At 36.5% G+C, this 26463-nt stretch overlaps 1 protein-coding gene across 1 annotated transcript in view; it reads right to left on the minus strand.

The window, feature by feature from the left end:
- Positions 1-1626: 1626 nt before the first annotated feature.
- tnfaip8l3 (tumor necrosis factor, alpha-induced protein 8-like 3) overlaps positions 1627-26463 on the minus strand; it is a 29921-nt gene continuing 5084 nt past the window's right edge. Inside the window, exon 2 of the mRNA XM_066701384.1 lies at positions 1627-3086. Coding sequence (XP_066557481.1) covers positions 2524-3086 — 563 coding nt within the window. The 3' untranslated portion in view covers positions 1627-2523. The remainder of the gene's footprint in view (positions 3087-26463) is intronic.

A 26463-nucleotide genomic window follows, 5' to 3' on the forward strand; every position in this document is an offset into this window, starting at 1 on the left:
TAAGAATGTTATTGTATCTATTTATTTTTTCTGCATGACTTAATTGGGAGTTCTATCTAAATGCTCACAGAAGTTACATTGTGAAACTGGTGTGCAATAATAGCAGATGAATCAGAAAACAAAGGCAAATTGCAGAGTTCATCTGTCTCCAGCGGTGCTGTGTGTTTTGTAATTTATAAATTGAATGCATAATTTAATGTATTGTATTCTAGACTGCCTGATAAATTCATTTATCAAAGAGTAGCATTAACAAGTCTGGAATTGCCTGCCGCGCCATATGAACACCAATCCACAATGGCCAATGGGAGCAAGGAGTGGATTATCAAAGATCTGACAACACTAACACACTGCGTCATCACTACTGGGAAGCAGAGAATTAGCAGCGCTGAAATATGCTTACCAGTCCCAACTACTTTTCCGAAAACTGCCATCTGTTGGCTCTCTGTAACAGGTGTGTTCGTCCAAACAATAGCCCTGTGTTAATTAGAGGAACTGGCCGATCATTCACGGAGGAGTTATTTGTCCACCTTTTCAGTCGCTTTGCTGTTTCATGTGGCAATTAAGTGAGGCTTAGTGGATACAATCCTCCATGCTATGGTGAGAATAAAAAAACAATCAGCTTTCCCAAACCAAATTAAAAATAATACACGTATCAAGGCCTTTTTAAGGAAATTTGAGGGTGTGTTTGAATGTGTGATTGAATTTGTTTTGGAAGGGGTTGCTGGAGGACGGTGTTGTACTACTGTTCCCTGAAGAGAGAAATGTAAATTGCTTTGTTCAGAGGCTATTTGTGATACATAAGTGATGCATGCATTATGCACAGTGTTTTTTCTATATTTGGTTCACGTTTCATCAAGGATAAACCAGAATGCCTTAAATGTGGGGATTAGGACAGGAGATGCTGTTAGAGCTGGTGCTGGTGATGATGATGTCACTGTTAAATTGCTCATCACTGCTCATGGGATCTGTGTTTAACAGATGCTGCTTTGAGTACTGAAATGCATTAAGAATTGAAATGCTTTTGAAGTGACAGACAGATGTAAGGAGCAGCATCAACACTTCAGATTTGGTCTGTGCAGGAGTGCTTGCATTGTGTAATGTCTGTAATGTACATCTAGAAGTCAGGAACTTTCATAGGACAGAATGCAAGCAGCTTCTGTGCAGGACACAGTTGTTGTTTCCACTGTTAGAGTTCACACATGCTTGTGTGGGATAGATCTCAAATGAATCAGAGCCGTTTTTAATGAGAACAGTATGAACCTTACATACCCCTTTATAGCTTTAATACCTCACCCTCGCTTTTTTGTATGTCCTTTGATACAATAGAAATAATAACAAAAAAATGATCACTGTTCAACTCTAAACTGTCATCTTAAATTATATTTTACAAAAAATGTTTGAATTGTATTTGTGCATGCATGTATGTGGGTGGTATGTGGAAGTAGAATTTATTGACTTAGACAAGTGGATAAAGATGTCGCTAATACTCTGTTAGGCATACTCTTACTTTGGAAGAGGCATGCAGTTTAATTGCTTCACTTAAGTACAGTTGTGTAGTTAAAGTATGGAAACCCTGAATTGAATATGCTGGAAGGTTAATGTGAAGAATGAAAGAACACTCCACAATCAAGTTTATGAGGAATCTTTAATAAAAGACAGTCATTAACACCTTGCTGTAAAGGAAGGTATTGAAAGAGTCACATACACCTCTTACACTCGGAATAGTGGAGAAGGAGAAGATGGTTGAAGTAGCCAAATTAGTCGTGTGTGTCTGGGACACTCTTCATAGGGACCCAGGGCGGACAAATCAGCAATTACACAAACTTTGATAATCCTGCATTGTTTTATTTATAGTTTGTAATCCAGGATCCTTCTCTTTGAAGATCATGAATATTGATGGTTATTGTATATTTAAGAGAATAACAGGCATGACTGATGGAAAAAAAGAGTAATAAAACTGAATGAATGCTGTAATCTACAGTTCCTCCCCCTTGTATTATACACTCTTTTCAATTGCTTATCCTGGGTACCAGATGAGTTTCACATCAAATGTTTTTATGCCAATCTTACTTTTCCGAATATTTCTCCATAAAACACAAACTTCCCCTTTTCTCCCAAGGGATACAAATAATATTGTAATCAACAGTTTATTTTGGTATTGAAGATTAGAAAAAAATATATAAAGTCAAATTATTGTTAAAAATATTTTTTAAACATTCTCTCGGTTTCTTCTATTTTTACATCATGTTGCTGCTGTCAAAGTTGTGTTACAGGGAAACAAGATGCAGATCACTGGCACAATGTCACGAGTTAAGACCAACAGTATAAAATGATGTGCAGGATCACTTACAGTAAGGCTTCCAAGTAATAATAACAAACTAAGCAACTCTAAAGGGTACATTTGTTTAAAATCACGCACATGGACAGTCAGGAAAAGAAAAATAAGAAGAGAACACATCCATCCCTTAAAATAAAAAATATATAGTTCATGAAACACAAGGACTGGGACAGAAACTGAGCTGGTTAAAGAACTCCCTCGTCAAGTAGTTTGTTAATCCCTTCGCAGATTTTCTTCAGATATTGTCTGTACTCCTCAGAGGAGCTGTAAAGCACAGAGAGAAAGCCCACATCGGCAAAGTGGTTGAACACATGATCAATGCGACCATGGGACTTGGCTGTCAAGTGGTGCTCCACCAGTTCGTGCAGCAGGTCCTTGCACTCCAGCAGCAGCTCGGCCAGGAGGTTCCGGTCGAAAGTGTACTCCACCTCGTGGAAGCTCACCGCGGTCATGGCCGTCTGGTTCATCTTCTTCTTGAACTTCTCCACTGTCTCCAGCTCCTCCTGGCTGAACTGATTGTTGCGGTAGAGGATGCCGATCTTCAGGGCGATCTTGATCACATCCTTCATGATCTTGTGGGCTTCCTTCTTGTTCTTGGTGTACTCCCGGCTTGCTTTGTACAGCTCGTCCAGGATCTCGCTGCTGGTGTCGTCCGTGAGAAGGTTCACAACCACCATCGTTGCCATCTTGCTCAAGATCTTCTTCTGGGCCTGGAGAGCCAGGCTTTTGGAATTGAAGCTCTCTTGGCCTATGTGAAAAACAGCATAGAAAAAACAACAATGAGGTACATTAGTTATTCCACAGCACACTGTTTTAATCTAAAAATTATTTAATCTATATTTTGTTTTAAGATAACATTTTCAGAAGAAAGAATGAGAAGGAATGAATTACAGTCTCTGTCAGACACACACACATACACACACATATACATTAGCAAGTTAAATCCTGACTGAATGTAGTTGTTGTTATTATTTATTCATTAGCAGACACCTTTGTCCTAGTTAGCTCTAATGAGAGGTTTGAAAATTAATAGGAAAATGTTTTCACTTTCCCTCATTAACATGCAAATCAATTTATAACTTTTTTGAAATGCGTTTTTCTGGATTGTTTTGTTGTTATTCTGTCTCTCACTGTTAAAATACACCTACCATTAAAATTATAGACTGATCATTTCTTTGTCAGTGGGCAAACGTACAAAATCAGCAGGGGATCAAATACTTTTTTCCCTCACTGTATGTACATAGACTTTCTGTTTCAGAAAAGACTGACATCGCAATCGCTCAGCATACAGATTACTTGAGCTGCTGTTTTACATTACAACAGGCACAGCTGCTGGAATAGACTATTGAGTCAAGCTAAACTTGGTCTTTTAATATTAGATACCACTGTATGCCATTTGTATGTTTTATAGGATAAGGCATAACCAGTTTGCACTGAGAACATCAGCCATTTATATGTTCAGTGTTTTTTTTTTTTCTCTCTCTATTACTGTTAAGTGATGACAAAAAGCACTGGAAATGTGAAGCAGAAATGTCGCAGGGGGTTACAATATTGCCCCCAGCCATGCTCTGCCCTGCCCTGGAGGAAGCACTGATTGTGGAGGTCATTATCTCAGCAAACCCCCCTGGCTCTTCCACTCCATGTTTCAACTCTGACTGTCACAGGTACCCAGCTATCTCAAACTTTGCAGAGATTTGTGAGATGGTAATTTGCTACACTGGAAGGAAAACATGAGTGTTGATTCTCTTGGGATCTTATCAGTGTTTTAGCCTTGGCCTCCAGAATGGAGACATAAGAAGGATTGCACACTGTACAGGAAATCCAGCAGAGGGCCTTATTTTCAACAGCTTTTTGTAATTTGGAAATCTGCATAATTGTGTTATTGTGCCCAAGGCTTCAGTTCGTGGAACACATAAGGTTATCATCATTTACCCTTTTTCATCACAAAGGGATTATAAATGCTTTTTGCATTTCACACTTGCCATTCACTGACAGTTAATACTTTTTGCATAATCATTGTCCAAAGTTTAAATTGATCTTTAATTCTCAAAAGGCTTTCAATATATTATACACACAAACAAGAAACCTTACTGCCATTATAATTTTTTTCATACAAAAAACACATAATTCCTTGAATGAATATTATCTATTTCTTCTGTATCTCTGTAACTCTATATCATCTATATATCTGTAACCCTATCGCATATTTTGTAAACACAAAGCACAGAGGAAGCTTCTGTCATCTTATTAAAATAGTACTAAAAATGCTGACAATAAGTATTCTCTCAGTACCTATTTTTGCTGAAATATCGGAGGCGTAGATTATAATGTCTGTATTTTGGCTCTCTGCAGTCCAGGCTGCCACATCTGGCAATTTACCAAGATGGGGAGTAGAACACAACTCTGAGGGATTTTCAGTTATTTTTGTATTATTTGATAAAATACATAGAGTGCATAATTAGTAAGTAATTTTTCTACAATTAATGAAAGAAGAAGGGAAGTCTGCATCTGCTAGACTCTAATTATTAAAACAAAATCAATTTGCCAAGTCTAAAAATAGATTTGCAGATGTTGCTATGTATAGTCTGTGAGAGGGTGTGTTTGTGCATTCTATACACATTTATTATGTACCACCTCAATGTACCTTGTTCTTTATGAGGCAGCCTCATAGGTGAGCTTTCAGACTGGCTGCTGTCATATCAGACTGGCTGAGATGGGCTTATGGAATTCTCTCCAGTTTCTTTATCATCTGTGATGACAGTCTGATGCCTGCTAATGAGCTGAAGCTCCCAAAGGGTGATGGGGGAAATAAAAGGGGGTCTTTTTGGTTTCTTTACCTTCCAGTGAGGGAATTTACAAACCTCCTGAAGGAGACAAATACCCGTCTGTGTTTAGTCTCTAGACTACGATCTTCTTGTCTGATCCCTTCAGACCTAACCTTGAGCAATTAATTCTTGATTGCTTTTGTTAACTTGCATTTGATTGACATCTTTTTGAAATAATGGTTCTGTGAGCAACATATTACTTCTTTATTGAACCAAAATAGATTGCACCCCTCCAACCCTCCAGTTTTGTGATGTATGTTTTATTTTTGGGGGATTAGATGCATATGTCAGCTTTTTGTTAACAGTTCTGTTTGCTAAATATAACATCTTGGCAACTTTTTGAAGTTTGCCTTCAATTACACGTTGGAAAACATTTAAATTACTTCAGGGTGATGTGCAAGCAGGGCTGAGTTTTCTCCTGACTGTTACATATTAAAAGGATGCTAATTAAGTTTTCCATCGTTGCATTCAGGCATCTCTACAAAAGTAAATAAGCAGACAACTTCTACAATACTTGTTTTTATTATTACCCTTTCATTGTTTTTTATTTTATTAGGACTGTAAAAAATAAACCGTAACCAAGTGATAATCGTCCTTTATTATTATTGCATTATAAAACATGTGTTGAGTGGTAAATAATTTCCATCATAAGGTTTTCGTTAGGCAATTGTTTTATACACAATTTGTCTGGTAGAACCAAAATACGCAGAATAAATATATCGTTAATTGAATAAACATAGAAGTTAATTATTTTGGGATTTATATCAGCTCCTTTCTCTTCCAGTCTGTGGCTACTGAAACCGTGATGCTTTATTAAAGCAACACAGATGTGTCTAAACATCTGGTGTTCGTTTTGTTAATTCCTAGTAGCCACAGTCCAAGCCAAGGAGGATTCCGACTCACACTCAGATTGAATACAAAAGACGAATTGTATTTCCTTTTATTATTTACTTGATCTATTTCCTATCAAAACAACAAACACAATTAGAGGACACTGTGTTAATAATACAATTGTAAGAGGGCGAGTTTGCGATTGAGGTCAAAAACTATACCTCTCCCATCTTGAACTCTGCTCTTTCCTTTTTTCTTTTTCTTTTACGCTGTCGGCCTGGCTCTCTTCCTCCCTTACATTCCGGTTTCACTGTAGTACACCGTAAGGTAACAAGGGGGCGAAATCATACCGATTGCATAAAAACAACATTCCCATTGACACACAGCATAATGAATGACTGTTATGTATCTACCTTAATACACAGAAATGACTAACATCTGGTCAGCAGCTTTTCAGATGTGTTGTTTATGGCTTTGTTATCCTAAACATACAACTGAAGGAGTCATTGTCAGAGAAAAGTCTAACATCAGTAAGACTTTGTTATATTGACATTTGCAAACAATGAGCAGACTAGGTTTTAGGGCATGTTTAGTGATTTAATGCACATGGTCCTCATCTTGAAATTTGGCCTAACATTCATCAACATTCATGAAACACAAAAAAAGTTTAACCTTCCAGTAAGTCAAAGCTACTCACATGGTGGCAAAGATGACACACCATCTTTGAATACTTGGAGAAGCTTTTCTAGACTTAAACCCACTATTGAGTGTCGAGTTGATTTTGAAGTTTCTGTCAATAATATCATGCCCACAAAGAGGGCAATGAAACAAACCTGGGTGCCTTTTGAACATGCACAGTGCAAAAATGCTTTGTAGTCCCTGGCGTGAAAATATCAACACAGTATTTTCTGATGTCCTTGAGCTTTTAACACATGAAATTAATTGAGGACAACATGTTGGCTGCAGCTCTTTTGCCACAGACTCAGAAAGGTGCTCATCACAGGATGTGAAGGCTTTGTTGTTCTTCAGCACTTTAGCAAACGGAAAGGCAGGAGGTGCGTACGGTTTTCACCACACCCTAAATGCCACTTGACAGATGGGTGTTTAACAGTAAGCTGGAGTGAACTCTTGACAGCTCTTCATTGTTTGTTTCCATACATCCATAGAGCTTGCTCCACAAAGTTAAAATGTGTATATATAGGAGAAGGCAAAAGGCAGAAAGTTGACCTAACAAATAGGCTTCAAGACAGGGCTGCCTGTAATGTATACCAGTGTGTTTTGTTAGACCCCTGTCATCAAAGTGTTTTGCCTTTCATTAATTAAATATATGGAAATGCTTTGTTATTAACAGTGAGTTCTTTTTCTGTTCCCTTTTACAACATGAGAGCTACTTTGTACATCTTAAATGGAAAGAGCTCTGCCAGGCCTGAGTTCTGGAAACGGAGTACTACCATAGTGACCACATAGCGAATTTCAGGCTGTCAAATATCTTATATGGAGAAATCTATCAGCAATTACAATAACTGTGTAGTTTTCAGCTAATTATAATGTTCTGTCAGTTTGACTGTGTAAAGTGAGGTTTAAAGCCATGAGAATCCGACAAGCAAGTGATGATGACAAGGCACTGTTTTGGTTGTGTATGCTCTACCGCTATTTATGTTACAGTACAGTTCCCCCACCTGGATCTAGTCATAATCAGAATAGGCGGACTGATTGTTAAAGTCATGTGTTAAGACCAGTTTGTGCAGTTGTATTAGAAAAAGATACACATGCAGTACACATTTTGTCCAGAATTATACACAATAACATTATTCCCTATAGCATGGTGAGTTCAAAGCCTGACTGTGATACTTCGCATGAAATGCATATGAAGACGATTGACGTATGAATATTGATACACATTCTTTATAAGGTTATTTCCAACTGGGTAGATTTACTCACAAAGATAAAGCACTCTGTTCATTCAACCCTTCTCTATCTTTAACAACTGCCTTTGCATTAAGACCACTTCTTCTAATGCCTGACATAACTGGAGACCATTACAAACATGGGAACCTACCATTCATTAAGTCAGCCTAAGTTTATATCAGGCAAGATAGAGCTTTCGTGCTTGTTTCTTTATTTTTGCTTCTTAAATGGCATGCTATTTCCTGCACAATTTAACTGATCATGTGTGAATGTGCATGTTAAATGATTCTCAATACACGACCGATGGTCCCTAAGCAGAGCACTCATCTGTACAACTGTAACTGTACAGACCTCAGGTTTTCTTCTGCAGACTAACTCTGTCTCTTTGGGGTGCGAACCATTGCCAGAATAGGGATATTTATTTGTGCTCATATTTTATGCCAACAGTTTGCTTGTTATGTGTAAATATGGTCTTCAGCTTTCCCCCGAGGGTGTTGACTGATGGCTCTAAGAGCTGCATTTTAAAGTTATTCTTCAGCCCACTGTTTGTCTTTAATGACCTTGCCACGGTTTGGATGGAAATAATATTTTTTTTACTCGTTACATCACTGTTGTTCATCAGCACTTCATTTTCAATCCTGCCTTATTGCATTAAGCCTCCTGAAGAATGTAACTATTTTACTTAAGGCAGCACTTTCTGTTTAATGCACTTTAGTGAAACTGGCGGTGGGAGAAAGACTGGCAGCAGGCACAGATTCCAGAGACCAAATGCAATTTCCTTAATCCCTCATTTGACAGGGCATAACCGTGATACCGCTTATATGTCCAAATAAAAATAAAATGAAATAACCATGGAATTTCCATCAAGTGTCTCTTCCATAATATTTGTACTTTCCTTATATGCATGGGCAGCTTGAAGAAAATAATCTTTGTTTAATGTTACCTTTTCAGCTGATTTATTGGCTTTCAAGCAACTGTTTAGTCTTTGCAGCAACATTAATTTTCTTTTATCGCAAAGATTTAATTTCTTAGTGGGTAAACTACCATATATGTCGTACTGGCAAGAGACAGGGTAATTTCTGAGACGATATGTAAAATGTGTTTTTACAGAGACTTGGCAAGCAGTGGGTCTGTTGTTAGAACTAAGAAACATTGTTATAGTATATAGCTAATTTTCTTCTCAAAACTCACAGATAAAAGGGTTTAGGATATTACAGAGCTTTTTAATCCAATGTGCCTCTAGTATCATCCTATCCACCAAAGTCTTAAATAAATTATTCTGTAATAGATGGTTTAACACTGTACTTAAAAATGGATGTGTAACATGTTGAACTGTTTTGCGTGTAGTGTAGTCTCCACCGTTTAACTCTAAAATGTGAATCATTAATACCTTTGATATACGTATAGTGTATTATACATTTATTACAAATATATGGAAACATATACAACATGTATGAGTCTCCTGTATGGGTTCAGCCAGTCAGCTCTAAAATAGAGCTTTTCGTTTTTTGAAAACGGAGTCTTTAGTATTTATTATAATTTTTGTATGGTATTGCAGTCTGTATCCCTGTAGTTTATTTTATTCACACTCATTGTGTTGTGTCAGCACACCCTTCAGTCTGTGGAAAATCTGATTTATGAGCTGCTCACCCTCCCCTCCTGTAACAAACCATACTGACACCTCCCTGCAAATAAAGCAAGTCCTGGGGGAGCCATTCTCAGAGCATTACTCAGTGATGTCTAATGAAGCCCACAACCTTGCCCACTAGCATCCACGCATCATGTTACCATGCGTCAAAAATGTTTATTGGGTACTGATTTTGGGACCTCTCTGTCACTCCTTAAAAGTCAGTTTGAATTGTATCTGAGCTTCTTTCCTCCAGGTTATTAATTAATAATATTCTACCCCCTTCAAATGTTTTCTCACTTCCTGAAGCAGATAGCTATTTTGGCACAGTTTTGCCACCAAAAACTTTGAGCAACAAGTTACACTGTGCTCCATACTGAGTTCAGTGAGTGATGGGAATGTTTTTTCACATTATCAGCTAATTTTATCTGTTAAACGAGATGGATTGCAACCAGGGGCAAGAGACTAGCTGTAGTTCATCTGTGAAAAACAAGAATGATTGACACTTGTTGTCAATTCTGTCTTCCACTATAAACAGAGATGAGACAAACGTGAGAAAGTCTGACCCTCTCTTTTGACAGCTCACACTTTCTCTCATTCAGATTGTCAGCCAATATGTCAGAGCCTGCAGGGACAACATTTGACAGGTAGTGAATGATGTCTTGTAAAAATGATCTTTCACTCAATACCATGGATATGAGTTTTAATTGAGGGCCTAATTTATGTCTTGCTGCATAAGCAGTGTTGCATTATACCTTTGGAAGGGACTACAACCACATTCAGAATATCTGTTTTAAAACTGATTGAGAATTATTTATGTTAATTGAAATGTAGATAAAACTATAATTTATAATGATAATTTAAGATAAAAAAAAACAACTGATTTGGTGTTTCCATCTACTAATTTATGATACATTCAAACAGTATTCTATTTTAGAAAAAAATGTGCTTGCTAGAATACTTATTATTGTGATCTGGGATTTCAGAAGGATTTAAAAACTCATGTGACATTGAAAAAATCCACTGAAGTGAGTTTTAGTATTTCTATTTTCATACCTATGCCTTCTCATCATATTAAAATCCCTACGTACCCTCATGGGTACCTACTGTAATTACCACCACCAGTATTTTGCTCATGATATTTTGAATACGCAATCTTTATAAACCAACATCTATAGAAAATAAACGTGTGGAGCAAAGCCAGGTCAGAGATGCTTTAGGTCAGCTTTTAAGGTCTAAATTAATGTTTGTGTTTGGGACCATTTCCAAAACAAACAACAGATTGATCCTTCAATACTTGCTTTTAACTCATACGATACTTCAGTATGCATTTCTTTATTTTTCCTTCTACCATGCATCTTCATCACTTGAAAGAACCCCTTACAGAGATGATTGAGACCAAGGCCAAAAATGTATTAAAAACTTAAAACTAGCCACCATTCCTGAATGCTAAACTTCACAGGGGCTTTCTCTGGGCAGTCGCAAGGACCCACAGGCAAACAGAAAGCTGATACGTTTGCAATTTTCAATTGGCAGGTGTGCTGAAGTTTTGATTAAATCTGGAGCTAGTTGGTTAGACTAGGGAACCATATATGATCATCTCCTAATGGTAAGCAGCTGTCTGACTATAATTTCATCCGGTATGAGTAATTATCCAAAATACACTACAATAGGTGACAGAGTTTGTTTATGATTCTTTGATTGTTTTGTTCAGTTTTTGTTGCTACAGCTGGATAGTGAACTACGCTCGACAAGTTATCCTCATTCTTCAGTAGCTTTATGTTTTTAAAATAAAACCATGAATGCTACCATAAGGAGATAATTTTCCTTCCAGAAGTCATCACTGTGGGCGCTGAGCATGTTATTTTTAATCCATCTATGATTGAGGGCGCAAGCTGTGATTGGAAAGTGACTAATGTAACTGATTTCTGTCATCTGCAGATCTTTTATGTTGCCTTTCAGTTCTGTGGATTCTTCATTTTATTGGTTTGATTTTGAATTTGTTTAGGAGTTAAGCATACATACTTTAACTGCAGGCGTACATAGAGCTCTAAAACTCTGTGTGTGTTTGATTAGTAGGAATTAATGAAAAGTGACATTCCAACCATGGTTGGAGATGAGGGGTTGCCATAGATGCAGATGGTTGTTCTATTTTTATCCAGGAACACTGTAAAGGTTGTGTAAAATAAATGTTAAGTACTCCCAATTTAAAGATTGAAACATACGACATAAAAATAATCTTATTTATTTCACAGATTGACACACCAGGTCAGGAATCCTAACCTTGCAACTTGTACAACTGTTAGCACTTTTGTTGAGGGTTAGTATACACATGACCCAAAACGTATTAATATTTTTTAACCAATAAGTAAATACATAACCAAAAAGTGTTTGTATGTTTGTATATAGCATAGTGTGTAGAGACTGTTAAACTTCTGTCATTATTATTGTTTCGCTATGTTAATCATTAATTGATTACTGTCTTGTAGCCCACATGGAAAGCACGTGTTATGGATTCCAGCCAATTTAAAATAATGTCTTTGACATATAGCTACTATTAGAGAGCTCTAGTAGGCCTATGGGTTCCGGTAATTTTCACATCCAGTCCTTGAGGTGCCACAATGCACAATGTCACAATCTTAAAAGGCATCTCAATTTAAATCATCACCTACTTTAGACCTGGAAGAATGGTAGAATTGGTGAATGTTAATGAATGATTAGTTCAAATGACCAAGTTAAATTCAGGTGGAATGGAAATCAGAATATGCCCAGGCCCTCATGGATTTAAATGAAAACAGAAAAGAAAAACCACTACTGAAAAAAAAAAGAAAACATAAGGCGTTTATGTATAAATACATATCTTGTCTAAGTGAAAAGGGATGAAAAAGTTAGTCATCTTGGTACAAAGATAATAAAATTACAATGTAGCTGTACAGAGGGTGGATGTTTGAATGTCAAATGTCTGTGATATGCTACCCTACCTTTGATCTTGTCCTACCAATCATGCACAGAAAAATGTAAACACAAGTCCACATTCAACTTATTTATGCACCACACACACCTTAAGAATCTCTTCCAAATGCTAGTAAACATTGGGCCAATACACCCTGTGCTTGTGGATTAGCAGGTTCTTTTTTTTTAACATTCAATATCAAATTTATTTCCCTTTCTTGGCTACCTTCATCTTCAATCTTCATCACAATTTCTCATACAGTCATTCCCCTCCTCAAAGTCATTTTTGTTTTCTTCTTCCTGTAGATGAAACTCTTTCTCTTTAATTTATTTTTTATAATCAAAGTTTTAGGGAAAGATCCCTGCAAGTTGTACCTGCTGCCGACTTGTTTGTTTGGTTTTGCTTTCATGTGGAACAGAACCCTACATCAGTCAACCTTTCACCACTTCCTGCTGGAGCTCTGATGAGTTGCAAGACATTTTCAGGTTGCGCTCAGAATTGCTGTAATAACTGCACATTACAATCAATTAATTCAGTTTGGAAATAGGAAGATTATTGTTTTCAAAGCTAAAGTCTTATCTTGTGCATGCACTGTTTATTTTTCTTAAGCATTTCTTGAGAATGCACTCCTTTATTCTTCTAAAGTGTTTCTTTCAAGTTTAAATCTTTTGTTTGTTAAAATATGTGTTATATGGTTTGTTTAGATACTGGCAAACTATTCTGACAGCATATCTGTAGGTCAGATATATCACACACTGACTTGAGTCTTTGATAATTTCTAAAATGAAATAAAGTACGTATATAATCTTATTTACCACTGGAATAAACATTCAGATATATTCAAGTCATTTTTGTGTTTTGCTTTTTAAAATATACAGTTGGGTCCATAAATATTTGGACATGGACACAATTGTAATTGTTTTGGCTCTGTACGCCACCACAATAGATTTGAAAGGAAACAATCAAGATGTGCTTTAAGTGTAGACTTTCGTCTTAAATATGAGGGTAGTTCAATCCAAATTGTGTGAACGGTGTAGGAATTACACCCATTTGTATATGCAATTTTAGGGGCTCAAACGTATTTGGACAAACTAACATAATCATGAATTAAATTGTGAGTTTCAATACTTGGTTGCAAATACTTTGCAGTCAATGACTGGAACCCATAGACATCACCAGATTCTGGGTTTCTTCCCTGGTGATGCTCTGCTAGGCCTGTACTGCAGCTGTCTTTAGTTCCTGCTTGTTCTTGGGGCATTTTGCCTTCGTTTTGCTTTCGAAATTAAAACAAACCAATCAGAGAGATAGCAAAAACATTAGGTGTGGCCAAATCAACTATTTGGTACATTCTTAAAAGAAAGAACACACTGGTGAGCTCAGGAACACCAAAAGGCCCGGAAGAGCACGGAAAACCATTGTGGTGGATGACAGAAGAATTATTTCCCTGGTGAAGAAAAACCCCTTCACAACAGTTGGCCAGATCAAGAACACCCTCCAGGAAGTAGGCGTCAAAGTCTTGAAGGCTTCACCAGAGTAAATACAGAGGGTTTACCACAAGATGGAAACAGGAAACAGGAAGACCAGATTAGAGTTTTCCAAACAACATCTAAAGAACCCTGTACAGTTCTGGAACAACATCCTACGACCAGATGAGACAAAGATCAACTTGTACCAGAATGATGGGAAGAGAAGGAACTGCTCATTATCTGAAGCATTCCACCTCATCTGTGAAGCATGTTATGGCATGGGCAAGTATGGCTGCCAAAGGAACTGGTTCCCTTGTATTTATTGATGATGTGACTGTTGACAAAAGCAGTAGGATGAATTCTGAAGTGTTTAGGGCTATATTATCTGCTCAGATTCAGCCAAATGCTTCAAAACTCATTGGACTCATTCACAGTGCAGAAGGACAATTACCTGAAGCATACTGCGAAAACAACCCAATACTTTTTTAAGGTGAAGAAGTGGAATGTTCTGCAATGGGCCAAATCAATCACCTAACCTGAATCCAACTGAGCAGCATTTCACTTGCTGAAGGCAAAACTGAAGGCAAAAAACCCCAAGAACAAGCAGGAACTAAAGACAGCTGCAGTGCAGGCCTGGCAGAGCATCACTAGGGAAGAAACCCAGCAGCTGATGATGTCTATGGGTTCCAGTCATTGACTGCAAAGGATTTGCTACCAAGTATTGAAACTCACAATTTAATTCATGATTGTAGTATGTTAGTTTGTCCAAATGCTATTGAGCCCCTAAAATTGGGGGGACCACATATATAAATGGGTGTAATTCCTACACCGTTCAACCAATTTGGATGTAAGTACCCTCAAATTAAAGATGAAAGTCTATACGTTCATATCACTATTTCCTTTCAAATCCATTCTTGTGGTGTACAGAGCCAAAATGATTACAATTGTGTCACTGTCCAAATATTTATGGACCTAACTGTAGGGGACTTCTGGCAAATAACTGTAATATTACTGCCAACTTAGGTAACTTGGGCCCAGAGGTTTATATCAATCAAAGCATTGTCACTTTATCAATCTGTCTAAAACCAGAGCTATTGCCATTCCCTTGACAATGCAATAGGGAATGGTGTCCAAAAATGTAAAGTCATCCAGTGAGTTGCACTTATTACATTACTTTTGCTTAAGTTTATTCATTTATTTATAACTTTTTTGGCAAGTAGAGTATTTGTTCAATAATATACTCTGCATCTCATGCTATTGTCAGTTTTGTAGATTTCTGGTTTATCACTTGCAAAAACAATGTTTTTATTCATGTACATCATTAACACAGTACTGTGGAATTCTAATCATTCACAATTTTGCAGACAGTTTTGATCGTTCTCTTGTAGTCTATAACATTGCCAACTGTGGCGATTTTATTGTATGTAAGTATGACTTCAGGAAGGAAGCTTCTAGATTGCAGCCAGCAGGTTTACACCAATAAGATATGTACCTAATGAACTCATCATTAGCTCTGACAATAATCAGAATCCCATTCCTAACCAACACCAACATTCGAACTTACACCCAGTTAGTAACTCATTGAAAGAAATTAACCCTAAACCTACAGGAAGTCAATCATGTTCTGTGAAGTCCTGATGACTTGGCTACCCTGGTACTCATGGGTCTGCTTCCCACTCTTCTGAAGGCCTCAATGGACTGAATTTTATTTTATTTATTTTAATTTCAGTGAATTGTGTATTTCAGCGACCAACACTTTCACCCATAAATTGTCTTGCGCTTATTTTTCCTGTGCATATTTGACCTCACTTGCAATCTGCAATTTCATTTGAAGCAGCTCTTACCTTTTTATATACTATTGACTTATATCTGCTTGTAGAGCAAAGAGAAACATTTTACACAGTGACAGCAAAGTACTTTCGACACAAAACCACACACTTTAATGTGCACATGACTTTAGATATATTCAGTGCTGAGGTGTGTGCTATTGTGTACTTACACAGCATGAAGATTGTCACATGGATAACCACACTGTGATTCCCAGTATCTGGTTTAGCAGAGGCCTGAGATACAGTACTCATGAAAAAGGACGATGCTGTAATATGTAATAATATTTTATATTTCTTGCACTGTTTACAAGAAACAGTTTTGCCTTCAATTTTAAAAGAATATTTGTCTTTACAAAAACAGGTCACTTTGTTTAGCTATTCTTAATGTCATTTCAGTTTGAGGAATGTGCATAATGTCAGTAACCTTTAAATATACAACACAGGCCACAATTTCCAACATTTGCAATATGTGCACGTACAATAACGATACCATGTTGGTATCTCTGTTCTCTAAACCCGAATGTCAAATATATCAAGCATGGCTTTAATGTGTTCATATATGTCAGATATCTGCATGACTGAATACCCCTGTGCTTATCAGAGCTATTGCCAGGGAATATTAAAACAATATTAACGAAGGGGAAAAAGTTCTACGATAGTTTTCCTGTCACTGCCTCATTTAATTTAATGTTTCAATATTATCACATTTTCGCTACATCAATGTAACGCCTCATTAAATCTGAAACTGATATATGCATTTTATGTACAACTCAAGGCAGTTAGCCAGACTGTATAAATAAATTATGAAAAGAAGAAGAAGAAAAAAAAAAAAAACTAATCCCAGTTTAACTGAAAGTGGTCTTCATCATATCATTGATCTTTTCTGGGGCTATAGATTTAAAGTGATGAATAAAGAATAATGACCACCGTTCTTTGTTATAAATGTCACCAGAAACACTTTATGTCTCCTTTATATGTAAGGGTCAGCATTGCTAGCTTTAATTAAATGTCTCCCTTTTTTCTCCAAGACATAAGGAAAAAGTGCAGCCCATTAGCATCCTCATTTGTGAGATACTTCCTAAAGACTATAGCCACAAAATATATTTAATTTTGTTCATGAAATATTTGTAAATCATTTTAAAAGTAATACACATGTAATGTTATTCAGTGTAAAGAATCTCATAATCACATCAAGGACTGCGAAACCATTTCAGTCTATTTGAGCTGGCTCTTTAAAGATACAAGGACTGAAATGTAAGAAATGCAACTTTGTGTCAATCAGATAAATTAATACTTTCTGAAAGAGTTCCCTTTAATAATGAGATGCAAATCCATAAAAACATAATCAAAATAGAGCCTTGTAAACATCTAAAGATGGTTACTGATTGTTGCAAAGGAGAAATATTTGCCCTGCATCTGTCAACATTGCTGAAATTTGCAGTAACCACTGTCCAATGTGATGATTTGGCCATTGATTTTCTATCAAATATAAAAAAATAATACTCTGATATTATATTCTCATGTGCCTGTTGTGCTCTGCACCAAGTATTTGAAGATCTTGGCTTCCAGTCTTAAATATCCAGTTTAAAACCTGTCTGAAGGGGGTTGATCAGTTATCCAGTTAACTGTGATCAAAACTAAACAACTGTGGTACGTTTACCATGAAACCTCAATTTGTAAGAATGTGTTTCACCAATACTAACATGAAAATAGAAAGGGTATGCACTTACATTCAAAATCTAACAAGTTACCAGTTAAAAAAACAAAAAATGTAATAGAACTCAAATACTTCAACATTTGTTTGTATTATACCAGGGAAAAAATGTGATTATCTTTTTTTGGTGCATATATGCAAGTGTGTGGGTGTCTACTGTCTAACCCACACAAAAACATATCTTAGCACGACAGAATGTTTGGTTTATTTGTGAAATGCAAAAACATAACAAATTTGGCCTTACAAGCAAGGTCACTGGTTAAATGATCTGATTGTGTCCTCCGAGGGTTAAAAGGTTAGTAGGCAATTCTATCTTTCCTATTTCAGTTCTGCACATAACCAGTAAATCTAGGCTGCAGCTATTGCTCAGTTCTAAGTTTTCTGTGTTTTGGAGCCTGCAAAATTAATCTGAAAGATTCTGTTTCAGTGCACACACCACTACCTAAGATTATTTTTGGTTTTGTGTCTTGAAAATTCATATGACTCCATCAGTGTACATGTTTTGTCTACAAAATAAAGGTATTTGATATTGTTTTTCTTTCAAATTAAACTCCCCCTTGGATAGTTCATTTTAACATTATTATTAGTTTAAATTGTAGAATGCACACTGGAACTTTTTAAAGGCAGACCTTCACGTGTTACACACATCTCTTTCTACTCCTAACAGCACCATCAACAGAAAAAGTTTCCATAGCAAACATGGGAGATTGGAGATAATGAAACACACAAACTTTTTTTTTAGACTCTGCTTTTCCTTTTTGCTTAAGTGCAAGGAAACATTAGGAGCTCTGTGACTGGGCATTACTGGTTCTCTGGTAACACAAACTATCAAAGGATTTGATAGGTGCATGCGTCGCTCTGTTCACGTGAAAGTATCAGATTTAAAACAGACACGGTGGGGAACAAAACGGCCAATTCGTTATTGTAGGGTGTGGATAAATCACTCCTATCAGTCTGAGGAGGCACAGGCAGCCCAAATTAGGTCACCATCTGACAAGCACAGCATGTCTGTTTGCACACTCGGAAAGATCAGTTCTAAAAAAAATCCTTCTGTTCACATCGATCTCAGTATCAAACATAATTTAGAAATTCAGAATGGACTTAAATTCTATTGTAACATTTTCTTGTCCATCTCATGATCAGGGATTTTCTTTTAATAATGAAACAGTAAGGGGATAATTAAATTCTTGCGGGAAAAAACAAACCGATAACTGGTCGACCGTTCTCTTTTAATTATGATGATAATGATAATGTATGCGAAGCTACACTAATTCCAGTAAAAAAAAATCCCCAAATATTTATGTTTATTTATTTATTTAAATATCTGTGTGCACATACATTAATCAAGGTATTTCAAGCTCGGAGAAGAAGAAAACAAAAAGAAAGTTGGATTAACTGTATATTATGGATACCCGAATGTAGATAGATGAACTGTTTGTAAAGGGCAATGTAGTGAAATGACTGTGTTTATGTGATTGAGTAAGAGCAGGTAACGGCACGTCCAATTGTAGTGTCATTTTACACTCCATGGCATCAGGAGATCTGGTTACCTGACTCTGAACGGTCAGGTACCAATAATAACTGCAGAATGAAAGCCATCAGGTAGCAGAAACCTCTGGGAAGCATGGGTTACATTGAAGCAAAAGGCAGTTTTTGTTTTTTGTTTCTAACCCCCCCATAAAAAAAAACATATGCTCTGGGCCTGTTGGAGACATTTGCAGCATGGAAATTGCTGACTACGTCTGGTATCAATTTTTAAATGTGATGGAAAAGTAGGTTGTTTCTCCTGTGACAGCAAGAATTATATTGCCATATATCTCGGACACGACTGACTGACTATCAGCCATGGGAACAGTTTAAGTAGGAAATGGGCACAGTCTGTTTCTTCTGTCTGACTCCCACTGGGTGTTTCATAAAGAAATATGTACCCCACACCCCCCCTAGATTTTAAAACCTTGTTAGGGCCATATCACATAGCTTCGTGGTAGGATTAAAATGTTTCTCCAAAGATCCTCCAGTGTTTTGGTTTTCATTCCACACTTCTGAGACAAAGAGGAGGTTGAGATGAAAGTAAAAACCACACACTAGTATTTTAAACCCAAATTAGAATATATATATATATATATATATATATATATATATATATATATATATATATATATATATATTTTTTTTTTTTTTTTTTTAAGTACTTTGTTTTCTTCCCATATTCCTTTGGCTCATGTGCATACCCATTGTATAATTAATTGGTTCATTTGTTTTTTATTTCTTTTAATTTTTTTTGTTTTTTTAACTGCTTCTGAAGACTCCTCTATGAATATGAAATGTAAATGACAGATCTAGTGGTCCCTTGTAATAATGACTAGGATCACAGAATTCAAAGCCTTGCCTGATTCTGGCTTGGCACAGTCAGTCTTCTGGCTTCACTTTTTCCAACGGAGATGTTTGCTGTTTACCCCATAGCCATGGTGAGAGACGCCAGCTTGCCTGTGCACAGTTCTCAGTGTGTGGCTAGAGAAAACCTCAGCACAAGTAGTGGCTTTAATGAACTGTGATTGTGATTTATGGATGACATATAAGAATACATATAAAGAGTTATTTTTATTATTGTTTAACACTTAAGCCACTTTTTATTTTTATAATCAGTCTCTTTTTACTCATTAGTTGCAAACTGTCCAACTTGCCAGCTAATGTTCAAATTAAAAAAAGCTAGGTTCAGTTTTGGGTGTCTATTTGATAAATATGGATGGGCAAATTACAATGCAACAATGGAAGACAGTCTTGTTACATATTTGAGATGTGCCAGTATTTTGTTTCCTGCTTATCTAGCATCACAAACTACAGATAAGGCTAAATGTTTTTCATATGCAGCTCACCACTTTCCTCTCAGTCCTGCTATAACAAGTTTACAGAGATACTGTGCTCTTAAACCGAGAAATGCAAACTAGGTAGATCAGACCTCTGATTTTCCATTTTTTCAGTTTTCTGTCTAGTTTTACAGTCTGACCTTTCGCTCTGCTTGCCCGGTTAGTTCTAAGAATTATGCTAATCTATGCAAGACCATGTTTAATGGCTTCAGAAATGGTGTATCTTGAACTCGCAGACCAAAGTCTGATGCTTTCAGTAATAAAAACTTTGACATACTATAAATAGCTGTGTTTTACTTTCAAACTTAAATATTTATCTTACCTAGAAAATGCAAAAAAGAGAGTGTACCTGTACGGACAGTACACAGTTCTGACATTTTAATACAATATGTAGATCTGGCCATCCTTTTTTGATGCACAAGCATTCATTATTATTATTATTTGTAATATTATACGTTTTATATATTTTATAATTCCCAAAGAATGTAAATTTTATATAAATAATGCATAATATGTGTGTGTGTGTATATACACTCACCTAAAGGATTATTAGGAACACCATACTAATACTGTGTTTGACCCCCTTTCGCCTTCAGAACTGCCTTAATTCTACGTGGCATTGATTCAACAAGGTGCTGAAAGCATTCTTTAGAAATGTTGGCCCATATTGATAGGATAGCATCTTGCAGTTGATGGAGATTTGTGGGATGCACATCCAGGGCACGAAGCTCCCGTTCCACCACATCCCAAAGATGCTCTATTGGGTTGAGATCTGGTGACTGTGGGGGCCAGTTTAGTACAGTGAACTCATTGTCATGTTCAAGAAACCAATTTGAAATGATTCGACCTTTGTGACATGGTGCATTATCCTGCTGGAAGTAGCCATCAGAGGATGGGTACATGGTGGTCATAAAGGGATGGACATGGTCAGAAACAATGCTCAGGTAGGCTGTGGCATTTAAACGATGCCCAATTGGCACTAAGGGGCCTAAAGTGTGCCAAGAAAACATCCCCCACACCATTACACCACCACCAGCAGCCTGCACAGTGGTAACAAGGCATGATGGATCCATGTTCTCATTCTGTTTACGCCAAATTCTGACTCTACCATCTGAATGTCTCAACAGAAATCGAGACTCATCAGACCAGGCAACATTTTTCCAGTCTTCAACTGTCCAATTTTGGTGAGCTTGTGCAAATTGTAGCCTCTTTTTCCTATTTGTAGTGGAGATGAGTGGTACCCGGTGGGGTCTTCTGCTGTTGAAGCCCATCCGCCTCAAGGTTGTACGTGTTGTGGCTTCACAAATGCTTTGCTGCATACCTCGGTTGTAACGAGTGGTTATTTCAGTCAAAGTTGCTCTTCAATCAGCTTGAATCAGTCGGCCCATTCTCCTCTGACCTCTAGCATCAACAAGGCATTTTCGCCCACAGGACTGCCGCATACTGGATGTTTTTCCCTTTTCACACCATTCTTTGTAAACCCTAGAAATGGTTGTGCGTGAAAATCCCAGTAACTGAGCAGATTGTGAAATACTCAGACCGGCCCGTCTGGCACCAACAACCATGCCACGCTCAAAATTGCTTAAATCACCTTTCTTTCCCATTCAGACATTCAGTTTGGAGTTCAGGAGATTGTCTTGACCAGGACCACACCCCTAAATGCATTGAAGCAACTGCCATGTGATTGGTTGGTTAGATAATTGCATTAATGAGAAATTGAACAGGTGTTCCTAATAATCCTTTAGGTGAGTGTATATAGATAATACACACACACATATATGTAGTTTAACTATGGGGATTTTATAAATGATCAGCAAACAAATACATCAAAATATTATTGTTGTTTAATAATATATATTTCATTAGCTGTGCAGGGAAGTGGCATTGACATTTATTTTTTAAATATTAATGTTGTGACTTAAGTTTGTGCAGTAACATATATCCCTCTTCTTGGAGTCATAATATGATATATGTATGTTGTGTTTAAGATTTAACAGAAATCTAAACCAGATGTGTCTGATCCTATTTGTAACATGTAGGCCAAAGCCAACAGGTTTCTGGGGTACACACGTCCTTCCGCAAAGTACATTAGAGTCAGGGTCAGGGTCTGTATAACATTCACAATAAAATACAAATTCACACCTTATTAGTCGAACATTTTACACAGCATGGCCTTGAGGCCCTAAACATGATTATCCAATTCAATTTGAATTGGTTTTGCAGCCAACACAAAAATAATGATAAACTATGGATAGAAAAACTGGGGACCACAGCTCCAGTAGGCCTTAACCAGCTAGGAATATTAAGGCACTAATTAGCTCTTTCTTCTATTTTCCTCACCACCTTAACAACAATTTTCATACTTTTCATACTAACAATAACACTTACCTCAACCCAAAACCTGACCCTGACCCTGACCCTGAAAGCCATTAAACATGGTCTTGCATAGATTAGCATAATTCTTAGAACTAACAGGCAAACAGAGTGAAAGGTTAGACTGGGACAGGGTTCGGGTTCAGGTTTGGGTTTGGGTTTCAGTAGGCTTTGTGTAGTGCCTGTATTCAGGGAAAGAATAACAGTTTGTGTGCAGTACTTAGTTTTAATCAGAAATCTTTATTTTTTCAAATCAGAAAGTTCTTGTTATATTACATGTTTAAAACATTCTCTAAGCTTTATTTTTTATAAAACCAACATGTCAACAGGAAGAATGCATGTGAACATTCTCACACTTTTAAATCTGTAAGTGTGGTACGAATGAGGAAAAACAACTGTCCTTTATTTTATTTTATTGGATTCAATCTTATTATTTATATGAGTTATGCACCTATATATCTTACTACTCGAATTAAAACTACATATAAAAAATTGTGATAAAAAATTTAGTTTATCTACAGTTTCTAGGGATCAGGTTTTAGTTGCACACCAGCCCCCCCTTGCCCCACATATCCCCCTCCACTTAATCTTCAGAGTCTGCTTTGTGATGAGAGATCAGCTAGATAAAAAAATGCTCCCCAGATCTGTGCGTCTGCGAAGACCCAGAAAAATGCCCAAACCAAGTTTGTACAAAAGGCTGCAGAGATGGCCTAAGAGTCTGTTAACTCTTAATGGGTGACATGCAGTGTGCTTCTCTTCTGGGCCTGCCGCAGTAGCCATAGCCCTGTTGCGCCGGGCCCCAAGGGGAAGTGACTGTCTGGCAGTGAACATGATGTAAGTGTGGGATGAATGTTTTTCGGCTTCAAAGCCACTTTATGCGCAGCAAAAGAGAGACACTGAGCCAAACCTCAGCATGGAACATTATTTCCAAAAAGCTTTTATGGCTTAGTCCTGCAAACTAACTTAACCCATAATTTCAGGTTTATGGCATTTTTTAAATGATAATCTTTTCTTATATTTTAAAACCTAGTCTAGTCAATTTTACTGTCTTTTAATGTCATTAATCACAAATGCCTGCAGGTGAACATTTTAAATTATTAAAACACAAAATACTCCACACCCAAGATGTTTTTTTCTAGAGCCTTCACTCTAATTCCTGATTATTATTACCTGATTTCTTAGCAGACACCCTTATCCAGGGTGATTTACAATATGTTACAACATATCACATTATATTTACATGTGTACACATTTATACAGCTGGGCATTTACTGTAGCAATCTAGGTAAAGTACCTTGCTCAAGGGCACAACAGCAGTGTCCCCCACCTCAGGATTGAACCCACAACCCTCCACTCCAGAGTCCAGAGCCCTAACTACTATTTCACACTGCCTGGAAATAGCTGCTGGAAATTCGGGACTTTTTATTTAATGTCCATATATAATCATCTTTAACTTTCTGAATGGCAATACACACCACTGAGTATAAACACATTTTTATATGATTATATGATTTATTTAGTTTTGCTTTGGAAAAAGCAAAAAGCTTCCTAACATTCATACATCTCAGGGGTCAGCATGAGACAATATTGTGAATGATGTGAGTTTGAGATTAACTGTACTACAATATGAGGAAAGAGACTACAGAAGAACACACGAACAATTCATGTTATAGACCATCTTTCTACTGTACTCATTCTTTGCAAGCAAAGCATTTTGTCATTAGTAAGAAAGTAAAGAAACAAATGTTATAATGAGAGTGATTGAATTTTTTTTAAGCAGAGACTTGCAGTCACCTTGTGCTTCCTATTCTCATCAGTCCCTTCCCCATTCATGGAAACGTTAAAGAACCAGTTTCTGGAAGTCTCTTGATACAATAATAATAATAATAATAATAATAATAATAATAATAATAATAATAATAATTTATTTCTTAGCAGATGACCTTATCCAGGGCAACTTCTAAGAGCAATACAAAGTGCAAGAATACAGTACAGTTGAAAGCATAATGCAATTTACAATTCTAATTTACACAAATGTATAGGAAATATACAGTAAACAATATATGAGGGCTTACATCCTAGATTGTAAAAGCTGATAACTACAGACAAGATGTGAAGTCATAGTTAAGAGCTAAGGGAAAGGGGGCATAGGGGGGAAATCAAATAAACAATACAAGAACTAGTAATGCAAAGCATGAAGTATGACAAAACGTTGTATAAGTGCAATTGTACAGGAGGATAAATGCTAAAATTACAAGTACAGTCTGAAAAAGATGCGTCTTCGTTGGAAGGAGGTCAGGGACTAGGCTGTCTTGACTACTATGTAGCTCTGCTGATAAGGCTGATTTTAACATCTTGCTAATCTTACAATGTGAATGACATTTATAGCTGGTTGCCAATGTGATTGTGATTGTGAGATATGTATTTTCATCTTAGTATTTATTTTATTTTTTTACAAAAGGAGATCCTAGACTGAAAAATGGCAGATTGTTTATCCCGCTTCTCCAAATGAAAGGGTATTGTGTGTACTGTATAAAGAACAACTGGCAAAGCATGATGGGAATCCCACAGTCTGTAAACACCATGGCTGACCATCAACATATATTTTACCAACTGGCAAGCTGCATAATTAATAACATTGTAGGAGAGGAAATTGTGCTGGAAAAACACAAGTGTTACTGCAATGCACTGACCCCAGTCACATCTGGTGATTTTTTGTTCTTTTTCAGAAGGATTCTCTGGCCTGATAATTATAGATCAGTAGGAGGGGAGTGTTAAAACGAATGGAGGAATGAGCAGACCATAACACAATCCAGTCCCTTTCTTTGTTTCGAGAAGCTGACCATATCATACATCGGCTTGTTTAAAGTGTGAGATAAAGATTAAACATGACCAAGAACACATTGGTACAGCCATAGCATTTCATACCAGAGGCAGGAATCCAATTAAATATATTGAAAATAACTCTGAGGTTTATTACCTCAGACTTATTTGTATGGAGGGTAATCCATGACAAAATTAAAAAAATAAAATAAAATAATAAATAAATAAATACTTGCTGCACAGAGCATTTCAAACTCACATTTCATTTGCTTTATAGAGCCATAGAACACATTATTATTATTATTATTATTATTATTATTATTATTATTATTATATTACTTTATGAATCCATTTGAGACTAACTCCAGTAGTTATATATTTGTTACTATATATTATATATTATATATTATATAGATATATTATTTCCTGCAGTTAAACTGAATAGAATTGAGTAGAACAAAGATCAAGGTGATCAATAACGCTTTTACAAAGCTTTCAGCTAGCAGGTTTGTAAAACTACTACCACTACTTATAGTAATAATAATAATAATAATAATAATAATAATAATAATAATAATTTAGCCTTACTGCTATTCCCTTGGCAATTTAAGTGAGTAAGCTATTCAATCAAAATAATACAGGCTACATGAACACCATTATACAGAAATGGTGGTATATGATGTGTACAATTCATAAACATAAGATAAATGTAATGATAGACACATTCAAGAACAATAACATTAATTTAAAACAGCTTCTCACTTACAAAGGGGTTTTATGTTTGTTTTTTGAAAACACGTCTGACAAAGCTAATAGGCGTTTTGTGCATTTATCCATGTACTTCAGTGTATTTGAATTATTATTAAAAATGTATTTGTATTGGTTTCTTATGATGGACGTGTTGAGTTA

The sequence above is a fragment of the Amia ocellicauda genome, chromosome 4 (assembly GCF_036373705.1).
Source record: "Amia ocellicauda isolate fAmiCal2 chromosome 4, fAmiCal2.hap1, whole genome shotgun sequence".
Taxonomy (NCBI): Eukaryota; Metazoa; Chordata; class Actinopteri; order Amiiformes; family Amiidae; genus Amia; species Amia ocellicauda.